Source organism: Mobula hypostoma, chromosome 29, assembly GCF_963921235.1.
Source record: "Mobula hypostoma chromosome 29, sMobHyp1.1, whole genome shotgun sequence".
Classification (NCBI taxonomy): domain Eukaryota; kingdom Metazoa; phylum Chordata; class Chondrichthyes; order Myliobatiformes; family Myliobatidae; genus Mobula; species Mobula hypostoma.
In genome coordinates this window covers 6,455,782-6,475,885 of record NC_086125.1, presented here as the reverse complement: position 1 = coordinate 6,475,885, position 20,104 = coordinate 6,455,782, and the positions used below count along the sequence as shown (strand labels likewise).

Below are 20,104 nucleotides of genomic sequence, written 5' to 3'. Positions count from 1 at the left end.
AGTGTATAAGACTATCTGAGTGTCATAAAGCTGCAGACTTAGATTGTGGAGAGCATTCTAACTGGCTGCATCACCGAATGGTACGGTGGGGGGCGGGGGGGGGGCTACTGCACAATATTGAAGTAAACTGAGGAAATTTCTAAAACTTGGTCAGAAAACAACATGGGCACTAACCTCCATAGTATCTAGGACATCTTCAAGGAGAAATGCCTGTAAAAGACAGGGTCCATCATTGATAATCCACTCCCCCCTGCCCAAATCACCTAGGTCATGCCTTGTTCTCATTGTCACCATTAAGAAGGAGGTACAGAAGCCTGAAGGCACACTCAGCGATTCAGGAACAGCTTCTTCCCCTCTGCCATCTGATTTCTGAATGGACATTTGAACCCTCGAACACTATCTCGCTACTTTTTTATGTTTATTTCTGCACTGCTTATTTAATTTAACTAATATGTATATTTACTGTAATTCGTTGTTTTCTATTATGCATTACATTGTACTGCTGCTTAAAATTCAACAAATTTCATGACATTTGCCAGTGATACCAAACCTGATTCCGACTCGTCATGGCTCAGGACAGAATTCGATAATTCAGAGTGATACCAGGCTAATGCTGACGATGGTTACAGAGTTCAGGCTAGCAGACAGAATGTTGTGGGGTGATGTTATTTGGGAAGTTTAAGATGATTAAAAGATTCTAGCTGGAAGTAAATGTTTCATTCCTTTGGGCTATCCAGAATGGAGGGGTGTAATTTTAGGATTATAGCCGTTCCGGAAGCATATCCCGTAAAGGACAATAGAAATCTGGTATTGTTTCCCCAACAGAAATAGTGCCAAGCCTGGATGTCAGTTAATATCTCAACTGAAATCTATTGTTTCATTGTGTTAAGGATGATGGCACCAAGATCAGCCAGGGGATTGAGTACAAGAGCTGCAAGTTAATGCTGTAGCACTAGAAAACCCTGGTTAGACTACACTTGGAATATTATGTTCCGTTCTGGTTGTCTCATTGTAGGAAGGATGTGGAAGCTTTAGAGGGGGTGCAGAGGAGATTTTCCAGGATGCTGCTTGGATTAGAGAGGATGTCTTATGATGATAGGTTGTGATCCAGGACTTTTCTCTTTGGAGCAAAAGAGGATGAGCAAAGAGGTGTATTAGATTAAGATAATAACAGGCATAGATCAAGTGGACAGCCAGCGACTTTATCCCAAGGTGGAAATAGCTAGTATAAGGGAGCATATTTCAAGGTAACTACAGGAGAGTATAGGGGGATGTCAGAGGCAAATTGTTATTCTACACAGAATGGTGGGTGCATGAAATATCCTGCCAGGGGTGCTGGTAGAGGCTGATACATGAGGACATTTAAGAAACTCGTAGATAGGAACATGGATGATAGAGAACTGGAGGGCTATGTAGGAGGGGAGGATTAGATTGCTCTTGGAGTAGGTTAAAAGTTCAACACAACATAGTGCGCCAAAGGGCCTGCACTGTGCTGTGATGTTTTGAGTTCTTGTATCATGGCTAAGGAGGAAGAGTGACTTCCTCTTGTTCCTCACTTCAGGAAAAGGCATCCATCTGGAGATCTGTAGCTGTGTTGGGGTTTGGAAAGGAGATGTTTAACATTACAGTTGTCCTTGCATTTGAAGGACATCCAGATAACCATTTTAGGTTGTGCTATAATGTTGCTCCTGTTACAGTTCAGTACCTCACAGGAACCATTCTCCCTTCAATGGATTCTGTCTGTATTTGCTGTCTCAGTGAAGTAGCCAACATAATCAAAGACCCCACCCACCCCAGCAATTATCTTCTCCCCTCTCCCAATGGGCAGAAGATGAAACAGCCTGAAAGTATGTATCACCAGGCTGAAGGGCAGCTTCTGTCACACTGTTATCAGACACTTGGATGATAAGTTTGGACTCTTGGCCTCACCTCCTACCTCATTATGATCTTACTCTTTGTCATTTCCCTGCAATGCACTTTTCTAAAAGTAAGTTTTACACTTCATTCTGCATTCAGTTGCTGTTCTACGTCAATGACTGTGTAGTGATTCGTTCTGTATCAACAGTATGCAAGATGGGCTTTCCACTCTATTTTAGTATATATTGCAATAACAAACCAATACCAGTTTGAGCCATTCCACTGCATGCTTTTTGAGCAATATGAAGCAAACTTAAAAAGCTGTACTAGTTCTAATGTTTTACCAGAACCCACACCAAGGTAATGATAGTTTGCCAACACAAGTCCCAAATGGGTATCAATCCCTAATTCATTTCGTCAACCTCGGTAACCATCCCAATCCATTTCTGTTGCTGTTTATGGTATGAGCCTTTCCTGCTGGGACTTCTGGTTACAGATTTCCATGTGTCACAGCTTAATTCCCGTAATGATGATGTGACTGTTTTAGAACAATCCCGAAGTATAGAGTTGAAAACTAATCATGTAATACTTCTGAATTCCAACTGCATAGTCGGTGCTCTGTGTTAATGATGCTGTTAGCTGTTATGCTGGAAACACTTTGGTCTACCATGTTAAATGCGTTCACCAGCTCCACTCTCTGTCTTTGACAATCTCTCTTCTGATGGTCCGACCACATCCAATAATTGTGTTGTCCCTTATCTGCTTTGGTTAGGAGCATGGAGCTAATCCTGATGAAGTGTCTCAGCCTGAAATGTTAACTTTTTATTCATTTCCGTAGAAGCTGCCTGACCTGTTGAGCTCCTCCAGCATTTTGTGTGTGCCTCTCTGGATTTCCAGCGTCTGCAGAATCCCTTGTGCTAAATCAGACTTGTTTGGATTTTATTTCCTGACACTTTCAAGATGGCTGTCTCTTCTCCCAGTGTTAACAATTGGTTCACTGAAGCAGGACTATAGAAAAAATATTTTAAAACTGCTTTACTACTTTAATAGCCCTCCTTTCAGACATGGAAGGAATGTGATCCTAGAAAACCATTAGTTCAGTGGGTGGAGCTTGGCACATTGCGTTCCTGTGCACGCTATTTGTTGCAACAAAAATAGGTTTGTAAGTCAAAGGCATGAGCCTCAAAGAGCCAACAGCACTGAAGCGTAAAGGAGTTGGGTGCTTACTGTTCTGGTTAACAACAGGTGGTGCGATCCAGGTCATATTACGATCGAGGAACGTGTTTGTAGACCGGATATTGAACTTTTTACTGTTGGACTTCAGCCATTTTCCACCGAGATACAACACTGGGCGGCACGGGAGGTCGTTCCTGCCTGTGGCCATTGAACTTGCAGCTCCTCCCATGGAGGGTCAGACACCCTGAGCCAATAGACTGGTCCTGGACTTTTTCATCTGGTATAGTTTGCATTTTGTTGTTTGATTGTTAGTGGTTTTTGTATTGCTATATTTATGCTCTATTCTTGGTTGGTGCAGCTGTAAGGAAACCCAATTTCCCTCGGGATCAATAAAGTATATGTATCTATCTATCTATCTATAGACCACTGGAATATTCAGCCTATGAGAGGATATTCCCTTAGCTCTAGATCTACATGGTTATTGCTAAAAGATAATGCTTTAAGTAGGTAGTTCTGTTGTCTGCATCTTCTGTTAACTCCTAATACATTCTAACAATATTGTTATTGATTGTAGTCCATATATGATTGTGATCAAGTAGTGATTATATTACATAAATGTCTAGCTTTGACGTATCATCATCATGACTCTCTTCAGGGAGTAGGCTCCTCCACGGAATTCAGCCCAGTAAACGCCATCTTGATACTTGCTACGATAGTGCCCTCCTTTGTACCATACTCCATTCAGGTTTGAGTGGGCACAGGTGTGGTACCACCATCCTCCTTTCTGATAGTGGGCACAGTTACCTATAAAGCAAACAGATGGTCATCGAACGCGGCAGTGGAAACGCGCCCTCTGCAGTTTACCAAAATGGCTGAGGTAATATTATGTCACACCATTCAGGAGTAACATTGGGAAACATTCCTTCACACCGGAGACATGAAGGAATTCTTTGGGTTTTTCTCTCTGTTTCGTGGATGCCTGTGAAGAGTAAAGATTTCAAGTGGTATACTGTATACATTCTCTGACATCGAATTGAATCATGAGCACAGGAGATATGAAATTTTGGAGCTTTTCCCTACATTGACAGACTTTGCCCAATAAAAATCTATCTATCTCAGGCCTGAGGATTTCATCAAAGGATGTCAAGGGACAGAAAGTCAAGGAAGGCCAAAAGAAACTCAGGTCAGCCATATTCTGACTGAATGGGAGCTCTAGTGTTAAACATTAATGGTTATTGGTTATGCTTTGGAATGAGGTGAGGTTACGGAAGGTAACGAATAAGCAGGTTTATTTTCATGTGCTCTGTTTTTGTGGAGTCTTCAGTTTGCAAATTTCAGCTTGGTTGGAGCGTCAGGTTTTCACATTTCAGGTACTGAATTTTGAGTTTTACTTCATGCATGGTTCAATGTCAAGATCAAGTGAGGCTTAACTAATAGACTATCAGTTTCTAAAACTCTATCAAAAGTTGTAGATGTTGCATGCATTTTAGATTGAAAGTAATGAGTGGTGAGATAAGGGGTGAATATTCCCCTTCTACGTCTAGTTCTAATGTTCAAATACTTGAGGTCAAGTCAGATTACTGTACTGGGAGCCTACAATGCAATAATTGGCTATTATGTTTACTGCATATATAAGGGGGGAAAATAACTATGGATCACTTAGGGGGTTATGAAAGATGGTACAGAAATTCAGGTCTTTTATTGAATTTATTTCATTGTGCAATATTTTTCATTAAAGGGTTGGGTAACTTTACAGGTGGTCAGTATAATAGATGAACTCTGCACGCCATTGATAATTGTCCTTGTTCTGTTACTTCAGGTTTGCCCTTCCTGAGGAGGAAATATGGAAAAGTGGAATCTTGAATAAGGTTTTTAAATGGATGTGCAGAGAAAGTCAATTAGCACATGTTCATGGTCATAAGACCATAAGACCATAAGACATAGGAGCAGAAGTAGGCCATTCAGCCCATCGAGTCTGCTCTACCATTCAATCATGGGCTGATCCAATTCTTCCAGTCATCCTCACACCTTTTGATGCCCTGGCTAATCAAGAACCTATCTATCTCTGCCTTAAATACACCCAATGACTTGGCAACAAATTCAACAGATTTACCACCCTCTGACTAAAGTAATTTCTCCGCATCTCTGTTCTAAATGGACATCTTTCAATCCTGAAGTTGTGCCCTCTTTTCCTAGACTCCCCTACCATGGGAAATAACTTTGCCATATCTAATCTGTTCAGGCCTTTTAACATTTGGAATGTTTCTATGAGATCCATCTTCCCAATAGCTTTTGCCCATTATTTGCGGTTTAAACCTTTCCCCATACAAAATGAACCCCCCCTTTTTTTTGATTGACCTTTGACTCGGTACTGTAACCCTATAATGGACCCTACCTGAATACTGGTCCCGGTCTCTGTCCAGTGCAGTGAATTGTTTGTTACTGTGCCACGATAAGGAGTCTCCTGCATTCCCACGATATTGGCCCAGTCGCAGCCTGTAGAAGTCCCTCTCCGGTTCCAGATAGAAGTTATCGTACTCGGCAAACACTGTCCTCCCTTGCCAGTCTTCCATGAGGATGAGAAGTTTGTAGTCGTCCTGATTTGTCAGCCAGTAGATGTTCTCCAAGCCTAGCCAGTACTCACCATCTATGTTCCCAAAGCCTTGCTACAAATGAACATGAATTGTTTAGTGTCTTAATAAATTTGTGTGTGGTTTTAGATACTTCCAAAGGCAGGTGTTATGAAGTCTGACACACCAGTTCCACTCTCGTTGTTTCTCCAGTATAACTTGCTTAAAAGTAGCTACAATTTTTGAATGTGCAGTGATTTGTAGTTCAGTACTGTATTAGTATTTTAAGAAAAACAGGATCTAGGCTCGTTATCAAATCTGCCTGGTCACTGGAACAAAACTTGAATCTATATACACCTGGACCTTGGTGCTCTCTTTCTCTCTTTCCCTTCATCACTTGCCCCATTTTTAAAAAGATAGCATACTGGGCATTACTTTAAATGGACAGTCTGACCCTGAATTTTGTTCAAATCCTATCCTGTTCTATCCTCAATCACATCACATCCTCAGTCCTGACCTATCATCAGTCCCTGTCTTGCTGACCTTGGTAGTCTAACCACAGGTTCAAATATAATCTTCACATGGTCGAGACCCCTCAATTACTCTTGCCCATGCCTGTACCTCCATCTCCACCATTGATAACTGAACTTACCTTGTCATTTTCATTGCTCAGTCATAAGATATCAGATCAGAATAGGTCATTCGGCCCATCGAATCTGCTCCGCCATTTCATCATGGCTGATCCATTTCCCTCTCAGCCCCAATCTCCTACCTTCTGCCCGTACCCCTTTTATGCACTGACTAATCAACAGCCTATCAGTCTCTGCCTTAAATATAACTAATGACTTAGCCTCCACAGCCACCTGTGGCAATTGACTTCCAGAGTTTCACCGCTCTATGGTTAAAGAAATTCCTCCTCATCTCTCTTCTAAGTGGACAACCCCATTCCGAGACTGTATCCTCTGGTCTTGGACTCTGCCACGATAGGAAACATCCTCTCCAAATCTACTGTACTGAGGCCTTTCAACACTCGGTAGGTTTCATTGAGATCCCCCCCGCCTGCCCCAATCTTCTGAATTCCAGTGAGTACAGGCCCAGAGCCATCAAATGAACCTTGTACGAGAAGCCTTTCAATCTTGGTCATTTTCGTGAACCTCCATGTTTGACGTGATTTATGTTTTAGCATAGAGATGATGTGGTTGTCTGTCTACAACATTTGTATCTTTCAATGATGCCCATCTCTGTCCTGTCCTCAGTTCATGTGCTATTCCATCAGTGCTATTCCATCCATTCCCTTCATTACTTCTAGACTTTCCTGTTCCGATGCCCTCAATTCTGGTAACCCTTGCTCTACCGTTCATAAACCCAGAAGCTATCCAAATCTGTTGCCGCAATTCTGACTTGCACCTCTTTAGAATTATCATCATTTTCAAATTCCTTGGTGCCATTTGCTTCTGTAATCTCCACCAGCTCTCAGACCTCTGTCTTCTGCTTGTTCTGGCTGCTTGTTCATTTTCTCCCCACAGTTTAATAGTTTTATCATTCATTGCCGTGCCTTCAGCAGTTTAGGCCATAAACTCTGGAATTTCAAACCTGCTCTCCACCTCTTTCCTTGAAGGTGCTCTTTAACACTTACTTGTTTTGACCTAGCTTTTGATTAACTGGCCTAATTCCTGACCGTTTTTATTTGAGCATGCTCTTGTTAAGCATCTTAATGTTTTAATTTTACAGAGATACAGAACAGAACAGGTCCTTCCAGCCCTTTAAGACGTGCCACCCAGCAATCCCACGACTTAATCCTAGCCTAATCACAGGATAATTTACAATGGCTATTTAACCTACCAACCAGACTGTTTTTGGATTGTCAGAGCACCCAGAGGAAACGCATGCGGTCACAGGGAGAACGTACAAACTCCTTACAGGCAGCAGTGGTGAAAATTGAACCCAAGTCGCTGGTACTGTAAAGCGTTGTGCTAACCACTACACTAAGGTTTTTGTTACCTGCAAGACGCTGTGCAAATGAGTTGCAATTTTGTGGCAGACACCACACGGCCTCTTGCCTAACCCTTTTAAATGCTTTTTCAAGCTGGGTGGAAGTGGCGATACTGGTAGGTGGTGTTGAAAGTATGTCGCACTTGCCTTCATAGGGCAAGGCATGAAGTAAAGAATTGGGGCGTCAAGTTACGGTTTTGTTCAGAATGTTAGGCAGTTTACTTCTGGAGAATCGTGCAGTTCTGGATACTGAACTACAGGAAAGATGCGATTCAGAAAGAAGTTGAGAAGAGATTGACAAGGCTGTGGTTGAGAGTGTGAGCTCAAAGGAGGCTTTGGCTCAAAAGAGATGTTGGCTCTGGATAAGTTTCTGTTGAGGTTCCCTTTTTTCTTTTACTGTATCTAGTGTAGAAAATGGTCGTTGTGTGTTCTTCATGCTGGATGTTGGGAGTCCTGGGAGACCCAGAGTCTCCCGGGGAACTACATCTGGGTGAAGTGTATCCGGCTTCAACTCCTTGAAGGCCGTGTTAGGGATCTGGAGCAGCATCTGGATGACCTTCGGCTTGTACAGGAGAGTGACGAGATAATTGATCAGGGTTACAGGGAAGTTGTCACCCCGAAGTTGCAGGAGGCGAGTAACTGGACGACGGTCAGGAGAAATGGAAATGTGAATAGACAGTTAGCGCAGAGCAACCCTGTGGCCATTCCCCTCAATATTAAGTATACGATTTTGGATACTGTTGTGGAGGATGACCTCCCAGGGGAATGCCATGGAGACCAGGTTACTGGCACTGAGCACAGGTCCGTGGTGCAGAAGACAAAGCGGGAGAAGAGGGGAGTGGTACTGATAGGGAACTCGGAAGTCAGGGGAACAGGCAGGAAAATCTGTGGATGTGAACAGGACACCCAAATGCTACATTGCCTCCCATGTGTTAGAGTCAGGGACGTCTCGGATTGCGTCCACAACATTTTGGAGGGGAAGGGAGAGCAGCCAGATATCGTGGTACATGTTGGTACCAATGACGTAGGAAGGAAAAGCAAAGAGGTCCTGAAAAGAGAATTCAGAGAGCTAGGCAGAAAACTGAGAAGTAGGACCTCCAGGGTGGTAATTTCTGGATTGTTGCCTGTGCCATGTTCCAGTGGGGGTAGAAACGGGATGATCTGGCAGATTAATGCGTGGCTGAGAAGCTGGTGCAAGGGGAAGAGCTTCAGATTCTTGGATCATTGGGATCTCTTTGGGGGGGGATATGATGGGTACTAAAGGGACGGGTTGCACCAGAACCTGAGGGGAACCAATATTCTCTCGGGCAGGTTTGTTAGAGCTGTTGGGGAGGATTTGAACTAATCTGGCAGGAGGTGAGAACCAGAGTGAAGGGACTCGGGATGGTAAAGAAGCAAAGATGGCGTGCAGTCATAATGTCCGGAAGGGCAAGCAGATGATAGGACATAATTGCAACCGGCAGGGTGAGTATTAGTGCATTAGGGATGCAGAATGAAAAAGAGTAGCAGATACAGAACTCAATGTATGGAGTATAAGAAACGGGCGGATGATCTTGATGCACTTTTACAGATTGTCGGATATGATGTTCTGGCCATCACTGAATCTTGGCTGAAGGATGGTTGTAGTTGGGAGCTGTATGTCCAAGGTTACATATTGTATTGGAAGGTGGGCAGAGCAGGTGGCGTGGCTGTGCTAGTAAAGAATGGCATCAGATCATTAGAAAGATGTGACGTAGGATCAGCAGATGTTGGATCTCTTAACTCAATCCACAAGGGTGAAATGACCCTGACGGCAGTTATATACAGATGTCCTAACAGTAGCTGGGATGTGGACCACAGATTACAACAGGAAATAGAAAAGGCGTGTCAAAAGGGCAATGTTATGATGGTCATGGGAGATTTCAACAGGAATACCTAAAAGGTTAACTTGCAGATTGAGTTGGTGGTGAGGAAGGCAAATGCAATGTCAATATTTATTTTGAGAGGTATAGAATACAAGAACAGGGATGTGATGCTGAGAGTTTATAAGGCACTGGTGAGGCCTCACCTTGAGTATTTGAAACAGTTTTGGGCTCCTCATTTAAGAAAAGATGTGCTGGCTTTGGAGAGGGTCCAGAGGAGGTTCACAAGGATGATTCCAGGAATGAAAGGATTATTATGCGAGGAACATTTGATGGCTCTGCATCTGTACTCGCTGGAATTCAGAAGGATGAGAGGGAATCTCATTGAAACCTTTTGAATGTTGAAAGCCATAGACAGAGTAGATGTGGAAAGGATGTTTCCCATGGTGGGGGAAGTCTAGGACAAGAGGGGCAGGATAGAGGGGCATGCATTTAAAACAGAGATGCGGAGAAATTTCTTTAGCCAGAGGGTGGTGAATTTGTGGAATTTGTTACCACAAGTGGCTGTGGAGGCCAGGTCGTTGGGTGTATTTAAGGCAGAGCTTGGTAGGTTCTTGATTGGACATGGCACCAAAGGTTACAGGGCGAAGGCCCGGGGGTGGGGCTGAGGAGGGGAGAAAACGATCGGCCATGATTGAGTGGGGAGCAGACTCGATGGGCCAAAGGGCCTAATTCTGCTCCAATGTCTTATGGTCTTGTATAAGGAGAAAATCGATAGGCGGGCTCTGTTTTCCTGGAGCAGAGGAAGATGAACGGTGGCGTGATAGAGGCATATAAAATTGACATATATAAATGGAGTAGATTACGAGAGCTGCTTTGCAGAGTAGGGTTGCCTAAAGCTAGAAGGTGTTTAAGGTGAGAGGGAAGAGGTTTAAAGGGGATCTGAGAGGTAAATATTTTATGCAGAGCAGCTGTAATAAACTGGTAGAGGCAGGAACAATAACGGTTATCAAACTATTCTGCAGACTTGCTGAGTACGCCCACAAGAAAGTGAATCTCAGGGTTGTTTGTGGTGACGTATAAGAACATTGCTAATAAAATTTACTGTGAACTTTGAACATTCAAGAGGCACTTGATTGTGCAAGACATTGAAGGATTTGAAATGAATGTGTGAAAGTGTGATTAGAATAGATGGGCAGTGGGTCAAAGGTCGGTTTCTATGCTGTACAACATTATGACTAAATATATTTAGCCACTATCCCATTCTCCTCCAGCACTTCTCAACATGATAAATGGCATGTCAATTGCAACGTTTTTTTTGTCATGCAAAAGGATTTTGTATGTAAGTTTTGACTTGGTCATTATTTATAGGGCAAAGAGCTATTTATCCTTCTATCAATCAGCAAAGTTCTCCTCTAACGATGAACCCAAGGCCAATGTACTTGACCTTTAACTAACCTTGTAATTCTCCCAATTCCGGAAAAAATTGACCGACCCGTCTTGGCGCCTCTGGATGACTGTCCAGCCACCAGCTTCCCTCTGCTGTTCACACCACACCTGCATCAGTCGGTTGGTGTTTTGAGGTTTAATCAGGTAAATTCCGTTGGATCTGTGGTCTTCCCCCATAACATGCAGACAGTCTTTCCAGGGACCTGTTCAGGAGATCACAGCATAATACAAACTAGAATTCAGAATCCCTCTAATCACGCAATTCTGACCACCTGTTTCACCTCCCCATTCATCTGTGGACGAAACGTTAAGTCCGGTAGGAGATGTGAGAACTGGATCTGAAACAATGTCTGGAATTGATCCTCTACCTTGGTCCAGAACAAGGCCGTTGAAGTTCCTTAACACCAGAAAGTCTGCAAATGTTGGAAGTCCAAAGCAATACATGCAGAATACTGGAGGAACTTGGCAAGTCAGGCAACATCTATGGAAAGGAATAAGCAACTGAAGTCTTAGGCCAAGACCCTTCATGAATCCCAATGAAGGGTCTCAGCCCAAAACGTCGACTGTGCTTTCTCCCCCTGGATGCTGCCTGGCCTGCTGAATTCCTCCAGCATTTAGTGTGTTTTGCTCATGTTCATTAAATTAGCTGGAGGTAGAATGACAGACAAGTGTGGTGATAGTCAGACAAGATGAGCTCTTGTTAATGTAATTCTGAATTTAGAAATGAGACGGATAGCCTGCTGTTGTAGGTTTGATGGGTGACCAGAGCCTGCTGTTCTTTGGTCTAAATTCTACCTGAGTGGCTTGGCTATCATTGTTGTCGTGGCAGGAAACACCAGACTCTGCTCTCTGTGGATTGGTAATCCTAATACTCAACTTCCATGTCTGCAAGGTCACAGTTTAACTGTGGCTTCTAGAGGTAGTGTGATCTAGCTCTGGCCAGCCACTAGTGTAGTATAATCTGGGCTGTGTTTTCCATGCGCACTGGCCCATGTGTGTCTACTTATGCAGTGTTTGAAGGCTTTTAGTTACACAGACAAAGTTGTATAACCATATAACAATTACAGCATGGAAACAGGCCATCTTGGCCCTTCTAGTCCGTGCCGAACTCTTACCCTATCTTATTCCCACCAACCTGCACTCAGCCCATAACCCTCCATTCCTTTCCTGTCCATATATCTATCCAATTTAACGTTAAACGACAACATAGAACCTGCTTCAACCACTTCTGCTGGAAACTCATTCCACACAGAGTTGAGTTTGTCATTTGCACAAGTACATGTCTGTGCAGGTGCAATGAAAAATTTACTTGCAACAGCATCAAGTACACAATTTCCGGTTTAGAATGGCACAAGTGAAGTTGGCTGACGCTTTACTGGTGGTTCATAAAGCTAAATAGGACTGAATGCATCATTAATCACTCTTTTTTGGGGTAAATTGTGGTAAACTATCAGCGCAAGCAATGAAGGACGAGTGAAGGTGAGGCAGCCTTGCCTGTCAAGGTCTGCAGGTGAGATGCAAAGTTGGAGTACGACATGTTCGAGGAGAAATGGTCAGAGTGAGGTCGAGACGGAGATGGAGTTGGAGAGAGCGAATTGGAGAGGAGTTACAGAGCACGTCTGCCAAAACCGGCAGCAAGGTTGGATCAATCTAAGCGCTGGGCAAATTTGGAAAGGCCACATACAGGCCGGAACATGGCGGTGCGGTCTAAGTCCAAAGCATATTGCTGCCGCAGTGCCTAAGTCCTAGTGCACGTCACAACCCTGTCTTTGGAGAATTTAAATGCTGATGCAGATGGACTGAAAAAGGCAGGGTGTCAGGACCGGAGACGTGGATCAGACCAATCCTGTTCATTCTTCCAGGATGCTTACACCTCTCTCCACGGTTCAGAGACCGTGAGACTGCTCCGGCTGCTTTGGGCTTCCTGTCTACGGACTGAGTTTTGTTCTGAATGCTGTTGTTTACTTTTATTTATGTTTTTTTCCCTCTGTTTTTTTTAATTGGATTTTTTTTCTGGTTTCTTGTTTAGTGGCTGCCTGTAAGCAGACAAATCTCAAGACTGTGCAATTTATACATACTTTTGATAAATGTACTTTGAACAATATTTACTCAGGAACCTAGCATCAGATACACAATATTTATTCAGGAACATAGCATCAGATGCACAGTATTCACAAGAAAAAACAAAACAACATAACTGAGTTTGTTAAAGGTGCAACTGGACAGAACATGTTCCTTTGTTAGAGCTGTGACATGGTATTACAGATCATGTCTAGTCCTTTACTGTAACTTTTTTTTTCACAAGTACTGAGGTTAATAGCTGCTGGCAAAAGCTTGCTCTGTTATCTGAGACCACAACTGGCAATTAACCAAAGTGATATATTTTTGTTGTTTCTCCCTTGAGCTTTGATTAAATAGGTTTCAAAGTTTCCTAATTACTACTTTGAGCTTCAAGGCACATAGAACCAGCTGCACCCGAGTAAACTGTCCTTGCACAAATGAGAGCTCCTCGGTGAGTAAGAGGCAATTGTGTTAGAGATGGCGGTTTTTAAAAAGACCCAATTTTTAATCCTTTCCCAATCACTGTGTATTGTTTCACCAGCTGCATTGTGCCTTTGGGAGCTTTGCTTGTGTTATGGTTCCCTATTTTCTGGTCATTCAGACTTTAAGTGTATTCATCCAAAGTTACTTTTAACTTTGACATGCAGGTCTAAAGTTCTTTTTGCATCGCTTTCCATGCATCCAAACTTTACAACCAAAGGAGGAGCGGGGTAGTTGGTTGAAATGTGGTGACTTAAATGAAATAGAAACATCTGTGAGTTTGCACGCAGCAAGATTCTAGTGTAGTGTAGTATAAGACCATATGACGTAGGAGCAGAATTAGGTCATTCAGCCCATCGAGTCCACTCCGCCATTTCATCATGGCTGCTCCTGAATCCCATTCAACCCCATCCACCAGCCCTCACCAGATCCCTTTGATGCCTTGAACAATCAGGAATCTATCAACTTGCCCTTTAAATATACTCACGGACTTGGCCTCAACCGCAGTTTGTGGGCAGAGGATTCCACAGATTCACCACTCTGTCTTAAAAAAAATCCTCCTTACCTCTGTTCTAAAAGGTCACTCCTCAGTTTTGAGGCTGTGCCCTCTAGTTCTGGATACCCCCACCAGAAGAAACACCCTCTCCACATCCACCTTATCTAGTCCTTTCAACATTCTGTAAGTTTCAATGAGATCCCCACGCATTCTTTTAAATTCCAGTGAGTACAGGCCCATAGCTGCCAAATACTTATGTTAACCCCTTCGTTCCTGGAATAATCCTTGTGAACCTCCTCTGGACTCTCTCCAATGACAAGACATCCTTTCTGAGATATGGGGCCCAAAAGTGTTGACAATAACTCCAAGTGCAGCCTGACTAGTGTCTCATAAAGCTTCAGCATTATCCTCTTATGTTTTTAATATTCTCTTCCCCTTGAAATGAATGCTAACATTGCATTTGCCTCCTTTACCACAGACTCGGCCTGTGAATTAACCTTCTGGGAGACTTTCACAAGGACTCCAAGTCCCTCTGCACCTCTGATGTTTCAATTTTCTCCCCATTTAGATAATACTTTGCACCTTTGTTCCTTTTACCAAGATGCATTTTCATACATTTCCTAACATTGTATTCCATCTGCTACTTTTTTGCCCAATCTTCTAATTTGTTTAAGTCCTGCTGCAATTTCATTGCTTCCTCAGCACTACTTATCCCTCCACCTATCTTCATATCATCCACAAACTTTGCCACACAGCCATCAATTCCAGTATCTAAATCATTGACAAACAATGTGAAAAGTAGCGGTCCCAATACTGACCCCTGAGGAATACCACTAGTCACTGGCAGCCAACCAGAAAAGGCTCCCTTTATTCCCACTCGCTGCCTCCTGCCTGTCAGCCATCCCTCTATCCATGCCAGTATCTCTCCTGTGACACATTATTAGATCACCTTTTATTTTCTGATCCTTGGGTTCTTCCAGGAGTCAAAAATGATGAGCAGTATTAATCACAAGATTTCTGTTTATAAGCATACAAATACTAAGCAAATTAAAGAATTGAGAAACAATGCTAAGGATGTAAGACAAAGGAATAAAGATGGTGTTTCTGAAAAATCTATCACTTTTATAGATGAGGGAAATTCCTTAGATAGTGATAAATTCGTTAATAGGCTACATAATTAAAATTACATCATGTGGGTAATGTGCTAAAACTTAACCAGTAAAAAATGAGAAAGGACATAAACTGTTAGTTTAGCTGCTATACAGCTTTCTGCCAGTGAGTGTGAAAAATGCATGAGTTGGTTAAAAAGTACAAATCGTGTAATTTTAAAAAAGTATTATTTTAACATGGTTTCCAACCAAGATTATGGAGCCATTATTCACTCACCTGATGACTTGGTAGTTGTCACAATTGGAACTACAGTAGGAGGTGACTGTTCCCTTCTCTTCAGTCTATCCTGTGTCATGCTGTATATCTGGTCTCTCAATATTTCATTGCCAGAGACCAGACTATTGCTCTTATTGGTGCTGCCATTCAGATTGTTGGCTATGGTGCCAAGAGATGTCTGTCCTGACTCCTGCTGATAAAGATGAGTTCCAGGTATCAACTTGGGCAAAGGACTTGCAGAAACGACAAATATGAATTTCCTGGCTTATAGCTTGAAAATATCCTTGTGCTGAAATTTTGGGAACATTATCCAAGAGAGTACACCAAGAAGGGCTCAGAGCCCTGGGCCATTTTGACCCAGTGTCGATAGCTACAGTTCTATTAGGTCAGACCATAAATGGGCCTCATCTTTTAGACATATCAGGAATGGTAGGTTCAGCCAGAAGGTCAAGATGAATGGGATCCATGGTGAATTGGCTGCTTGGATTCAGAATTGGCTTGTCCAAAGAATATAGGGTAGTGGTTGATGGGACTGATTTTTAGCTGGAGATCTGTGGCCAGTGGTGGTCTACAGTGAACAGTACTGGAACCTCTGCTGTTCTCATCATGAAATGGATGAAAACATAGCTGGGTTGGCTGGTAAAGTTACAAACAATACAAAGATTGGTGATATCGAAGATGGTGTAGGAGGTTGCCAAAAGGTAGTTGCAGATGTGGGTGCAGAAATGGCAGCTAGAGTTTAATCCAGGCAAGTGTGCAGTAGGAAGATCAAATGTAAAGGAGAAGTATGTAGTTAGTAGCAGGACTCCACTGCATTAATGTACAGAGAGCTCTTGGGAGTCGAAGACCATAACTCCCTGAAAGTGAGTAGAGAAGAGGTCATATAGCTTGCTTGCTTTTATTAGTTGAATCAATGAGTTCAAGAGTGAGGGAGTTATAAAACTCTGGTTAGGCTGCATCTGGAACATTGCATTTAATTCTGGTCGGCCCTTTATAGAAAGGATGTGAAACTTACCAGGCAGAAGCGGAAGTTGTTTACCAGGATGCTGCCTGGATTAGGGGGAATGTGCCATAAGGAGAGGCTGAACAAACTCGAGTTGTTGGGTTTTTTTTGAACCGGTGGAGACCAAACGGAGACATGATAGAGATTTTTAATCATGGGGAGCATAAGGTAAGCAGCTGGTACCTCTTTTTCCCAGAGCTGAAAAATCTTATTCCAGAGGTCATTCATTTCAGGTGAAAGTTGGGAGATTTCAAAAGATGTGCAGAGCAGATTTTCTTTTGGAGCTGTGGGTATCAGGAATGCATTGCCAGCGTGGTGGTGGAAGTACCCGTGCAGGGACGTTGAAGAGGGATATGGGCCACGCACAGGCACAAGGGAAGGGCTGTCATTAGCTTAATTAATTCACAACATAGTAGGCCAAAAGGCCTGTTTCTGTGCTGTACTGTTCCATGTCACTAACAACTGATATCTGTTACTCCAGTACGAATAAAATCCATCTCTAGTGTTTCTCACGTTTAATTTTTGACCTCTGTTGTACTTATTAAGGCATCCATTGTAGGGAATAAAGGGTTATGTGGTTAATGCACACATCATGTGCAGTAAGACCCAATCAGAATCAGGTTTTAATATCACCAGCACGTGTCATAAAATACATTGTTTTTGCAGTAGTGATACTTAATAATAGAAAAAGAGTGAGTTGCTTCATACTCAAAGATTCATAGACCTGTTTGTGTTCAGTATTGTTCTGTCTCTTGCTCCAAGTCTCTTAACTCTTTTTGCACTTGGAAAGGGAGTCACCACTGGTATCTCATTGGATGTCATCCCATAGGATGTCTTGCATGGGCTGCTTGCGTATTGACCATCTGTTGAAGATCCTGACCTTACTTGGATGCTTGTGTCTGTGGTGGGGAGGTGTTGACCAGCTGATTCAACATTAAGACCATTACATCTGTATCCTTTCTCCCCATTCCATACCTGATTGAAATGGCTACACGTCCAGTAATTCTAATGCAATATGTGTTTCTACACTACCCAGACTAGGGTTTATTGTATGTTACTAGTCTGACAAGACTTGGGTATATTGGAGTTTCACCCATACAATATTGTTGAAGAAACCATTCTAGGAGACAATGTAGAGGAACATAGAGCCTGTAGGATACCTTTTTAAGCTTCATAAGTATGACGTAATTGTATGTGTCTACAGTTTTTGTTCACACAATCTTTTACATATTTGGCTAACAGAGTAGTATTAACATGAGATTCTGCAGATGCTGGAAATCCAGAACAACACACACACAATTCTGGAGGAACTCAGCAGATCAGGTAGTATCTATGGATAGTAATAAACAGTTGGCATTTCAGACTGAGACCCTTCATTAGGACTGGAAAGGAAGGGGAGAAATGCCTGAATAAAAAAAGTAAGGGAAGGGAAAGGGAGCAGGCTGGCTAGAACATGATGGGTGAATGCACATGGGTCGCGAAGGTAAGGGGCTGGAGATGAAAGATCCTGATAGGAGTGGACCACAGGAGGAAGGGGAGGAGGAGGGGACCCAGGGAGAAGGGTTAGGCAGGTGAGAAAGAGGTACGAGGCCAGAGTAGGGAATAGAAGAAGAGGGGGGGAGGGAATTTTTTTTTTACTAGAATGAGAAATCTTTATTTATACCATCAGGTTGAAGGCTACCCAAACATAATATAAGGTGTTGCTTCTCCATCCCGAGGGTGGAGCATTGCAGCACAGCAGGTGAACATGGACCGACATGTCAGAACGGGAATGGGAATCACAATTTAAAATATTTGGCCACCAGGAAGTTCCACCTTGGCAGATGGAGCAGAAGTGCTCGACAAACTGGTCCCCCAGTTTATGAGGGGTCTCACTAATTCAGAGGGGGCCACTTCGGGAGCACCAGATACAACAGACGACCCCAGCAGATTCGCAGGTGAAGTGTTGCCTCATCTGGGAGGGCTGTTTGGGGCCGTGAATGGAAGTGAGGGAGGAGGTGTATGGGCAAGTTTGGCACTTTGGTGGCTAGCAGGGTTAGGTGCCGGGAGAGATTAGTGGGGGAAGGACGAATGCACAAGGGAGCCACGGATGATCCCTGTGGTGAGGGGGAGGTAAAGATGTATTTGGTGGTAGAAGTTGTTGAGAATAATCTGTTGGATGTAGAGGCTCATGGCTTGTATGTAAAGACAAGATGAACTCCTCCCTGTTAAGGCGATGGGAAGATAGGGTGAGCACAGATCTTTGGAAAATGGAGAAGTGGGTGAGGGCAGCATCAATGGTGGGTAATATAAATCTCATTTTTTAAATTACTGAATGAAACACGTGTCAATTACTGTTTCCTGAAACAAATACAACATTTCCACCCCTGCCGTGTGAAGGATTGTTTCCCATCTTAGTGCTTAAGTAACCTAGCACTAATTTATATCTGACACTCCCCAACAAATAGAAATAGTTTCTGTCTACTTCCCTGTGATTTTCCCCTTTTGTTTCTAGTGTATTAAATGCAAAGGAATACGATCTACAGAATTTGTGGTGCAGAGAGAGCATTGTATGTCGTATTATCAGAGGGAGAGGAAGGCTATGCACACTGAGACAGAGCTGCTAGGCAATAGACAATAGGTGCAGGAGTAGGCCATTCGGCCCTTCGAGCCAGCACTGCCATTTACTGTGATCATGGCTGATCATCCACTAACAGTATCCATTTCCTGCCTTATCCCCATAACCTTTGATTCCGCTATCTTTAAGAGCTCTACCCATCTGTTTTTTGAAAGCATCCAGAGACTTGGCCTCCACAGCCTTCTGGGGCAGAGCATTTCATATATCCACCACTCTCTGGGTGAAAAAGTTTTTCCTCAACTCCATTCTAAATGGCCTACCCCTAATTCTTAAACTGTGGCCTCTGGTTCTGGACTCACCCATCAGCGGGAACATGCTTCCTGCCTGCGGTGAGTCCAATCCCTTAATAATCTTATATGTTTCAATAAGATCCCCTCTCAGCCTTCTAAATTCCAGAGTATACAAGCCCAGTCACTCCAATCTTTCAACATATGACAGTCCCGCCATCCCGGGAATTAACCTTGTGAACCTACGCTGCACTCCCTCAATAGCAAGAATGTCCTTCCTCAAATTTGGAGACCAAAACTGCACACAGTACTCCAGGTGTGGTCTCACCAGGGCTAATGTGATGGGAGGCACCAATCTGGCCTGGCATCCTGAGCTTTCGGGCCACGAGTTCTCCACGTTTAATTATCTCTGCATACACTGGGTGGGGGGAGAGGATCTAAAGTGCGAATTGTAGTGGAGCTGATGTGCAATCTGCTCTGTTGACGCAGAACAGCAGCGTGGATATCTTTCCATCTCCGTGAGCCTGCTCGTTCTGTACTTGACTGAAATTTACAAAACCATAAACTTTTTGCTGTATGGTTCAGGGGCGGCACGGTAGTGTAGTGGTTAGCACAGCGCCTTGCAGCGCGGGCAACCCGGGTTCAATTCCCGCCATTGCCTGTAAGGAGATTGTACGTTCTCCCCGTGACCGCGTGAGTTTCCTCTGGGTGCTCCGGTTTCCTCCCACAGTCCAAAGATGCACCGGTTGGTAGGTTAATTGGTCACTGCAAGTTGTCCTGTGATTGGGCAGGGGTTAAATCGGGGGATTGCTGGGTGGCACGGCTGAAGGGCCAGAAGGGCCTTTTCCATGTTGTGTCTAAATAAAAACAAAATAATGAGCTTCAAAGCCATTTTAAATTAAATACATGATAGCAGTTTCTTTTATGTTAAAAGTCCATGTTAACTTGG

General features: G+C 43.3%; 1 protein-coding gene across 2 annotated transcripts in view; it reads right to left on the bottom strand.

The window, feature by feature from the left end:
• Window positions 1-2,085: 2,085 nt before the first annotated feature.
• The window catches only part of angptl6 (angiopoietin-like 6), a 28,543-nt gene continuing 10,524 nt past the window's right edge, over window positions 2,086-20,104 (bottom strand). Inside the window, exons 3-6 of one of the 2 annotated variants that reach the window (XM_063035995.1) lie at window positions 15,309-15,498; window positions 10,895-11,088; window positions 5,429-5,699; window positions 2,086-3,837 (exon numbers count right to left, since the gene is read on the bottom strand). In XM_063035995.1, coding sequence (XP_062892065.1) covers window positions 3,653-3,837; window positions 5,429-5,699; window positions 10,895-11,088; window positions 15,309-15,498 — 840 coding nt within the window. In that variant the 3' untranslated portion in view covers window positions 2,086-3,652. Of the gene's footprint in view, window positions 3,838-5,428; window positions 5,700-10,894; window positions 11,089-15,308; window positions 15,502-20,104 lie in introns of both variants that reach the window. The other variant, XM_063035994.1, reaches the window with a different exon arrangement.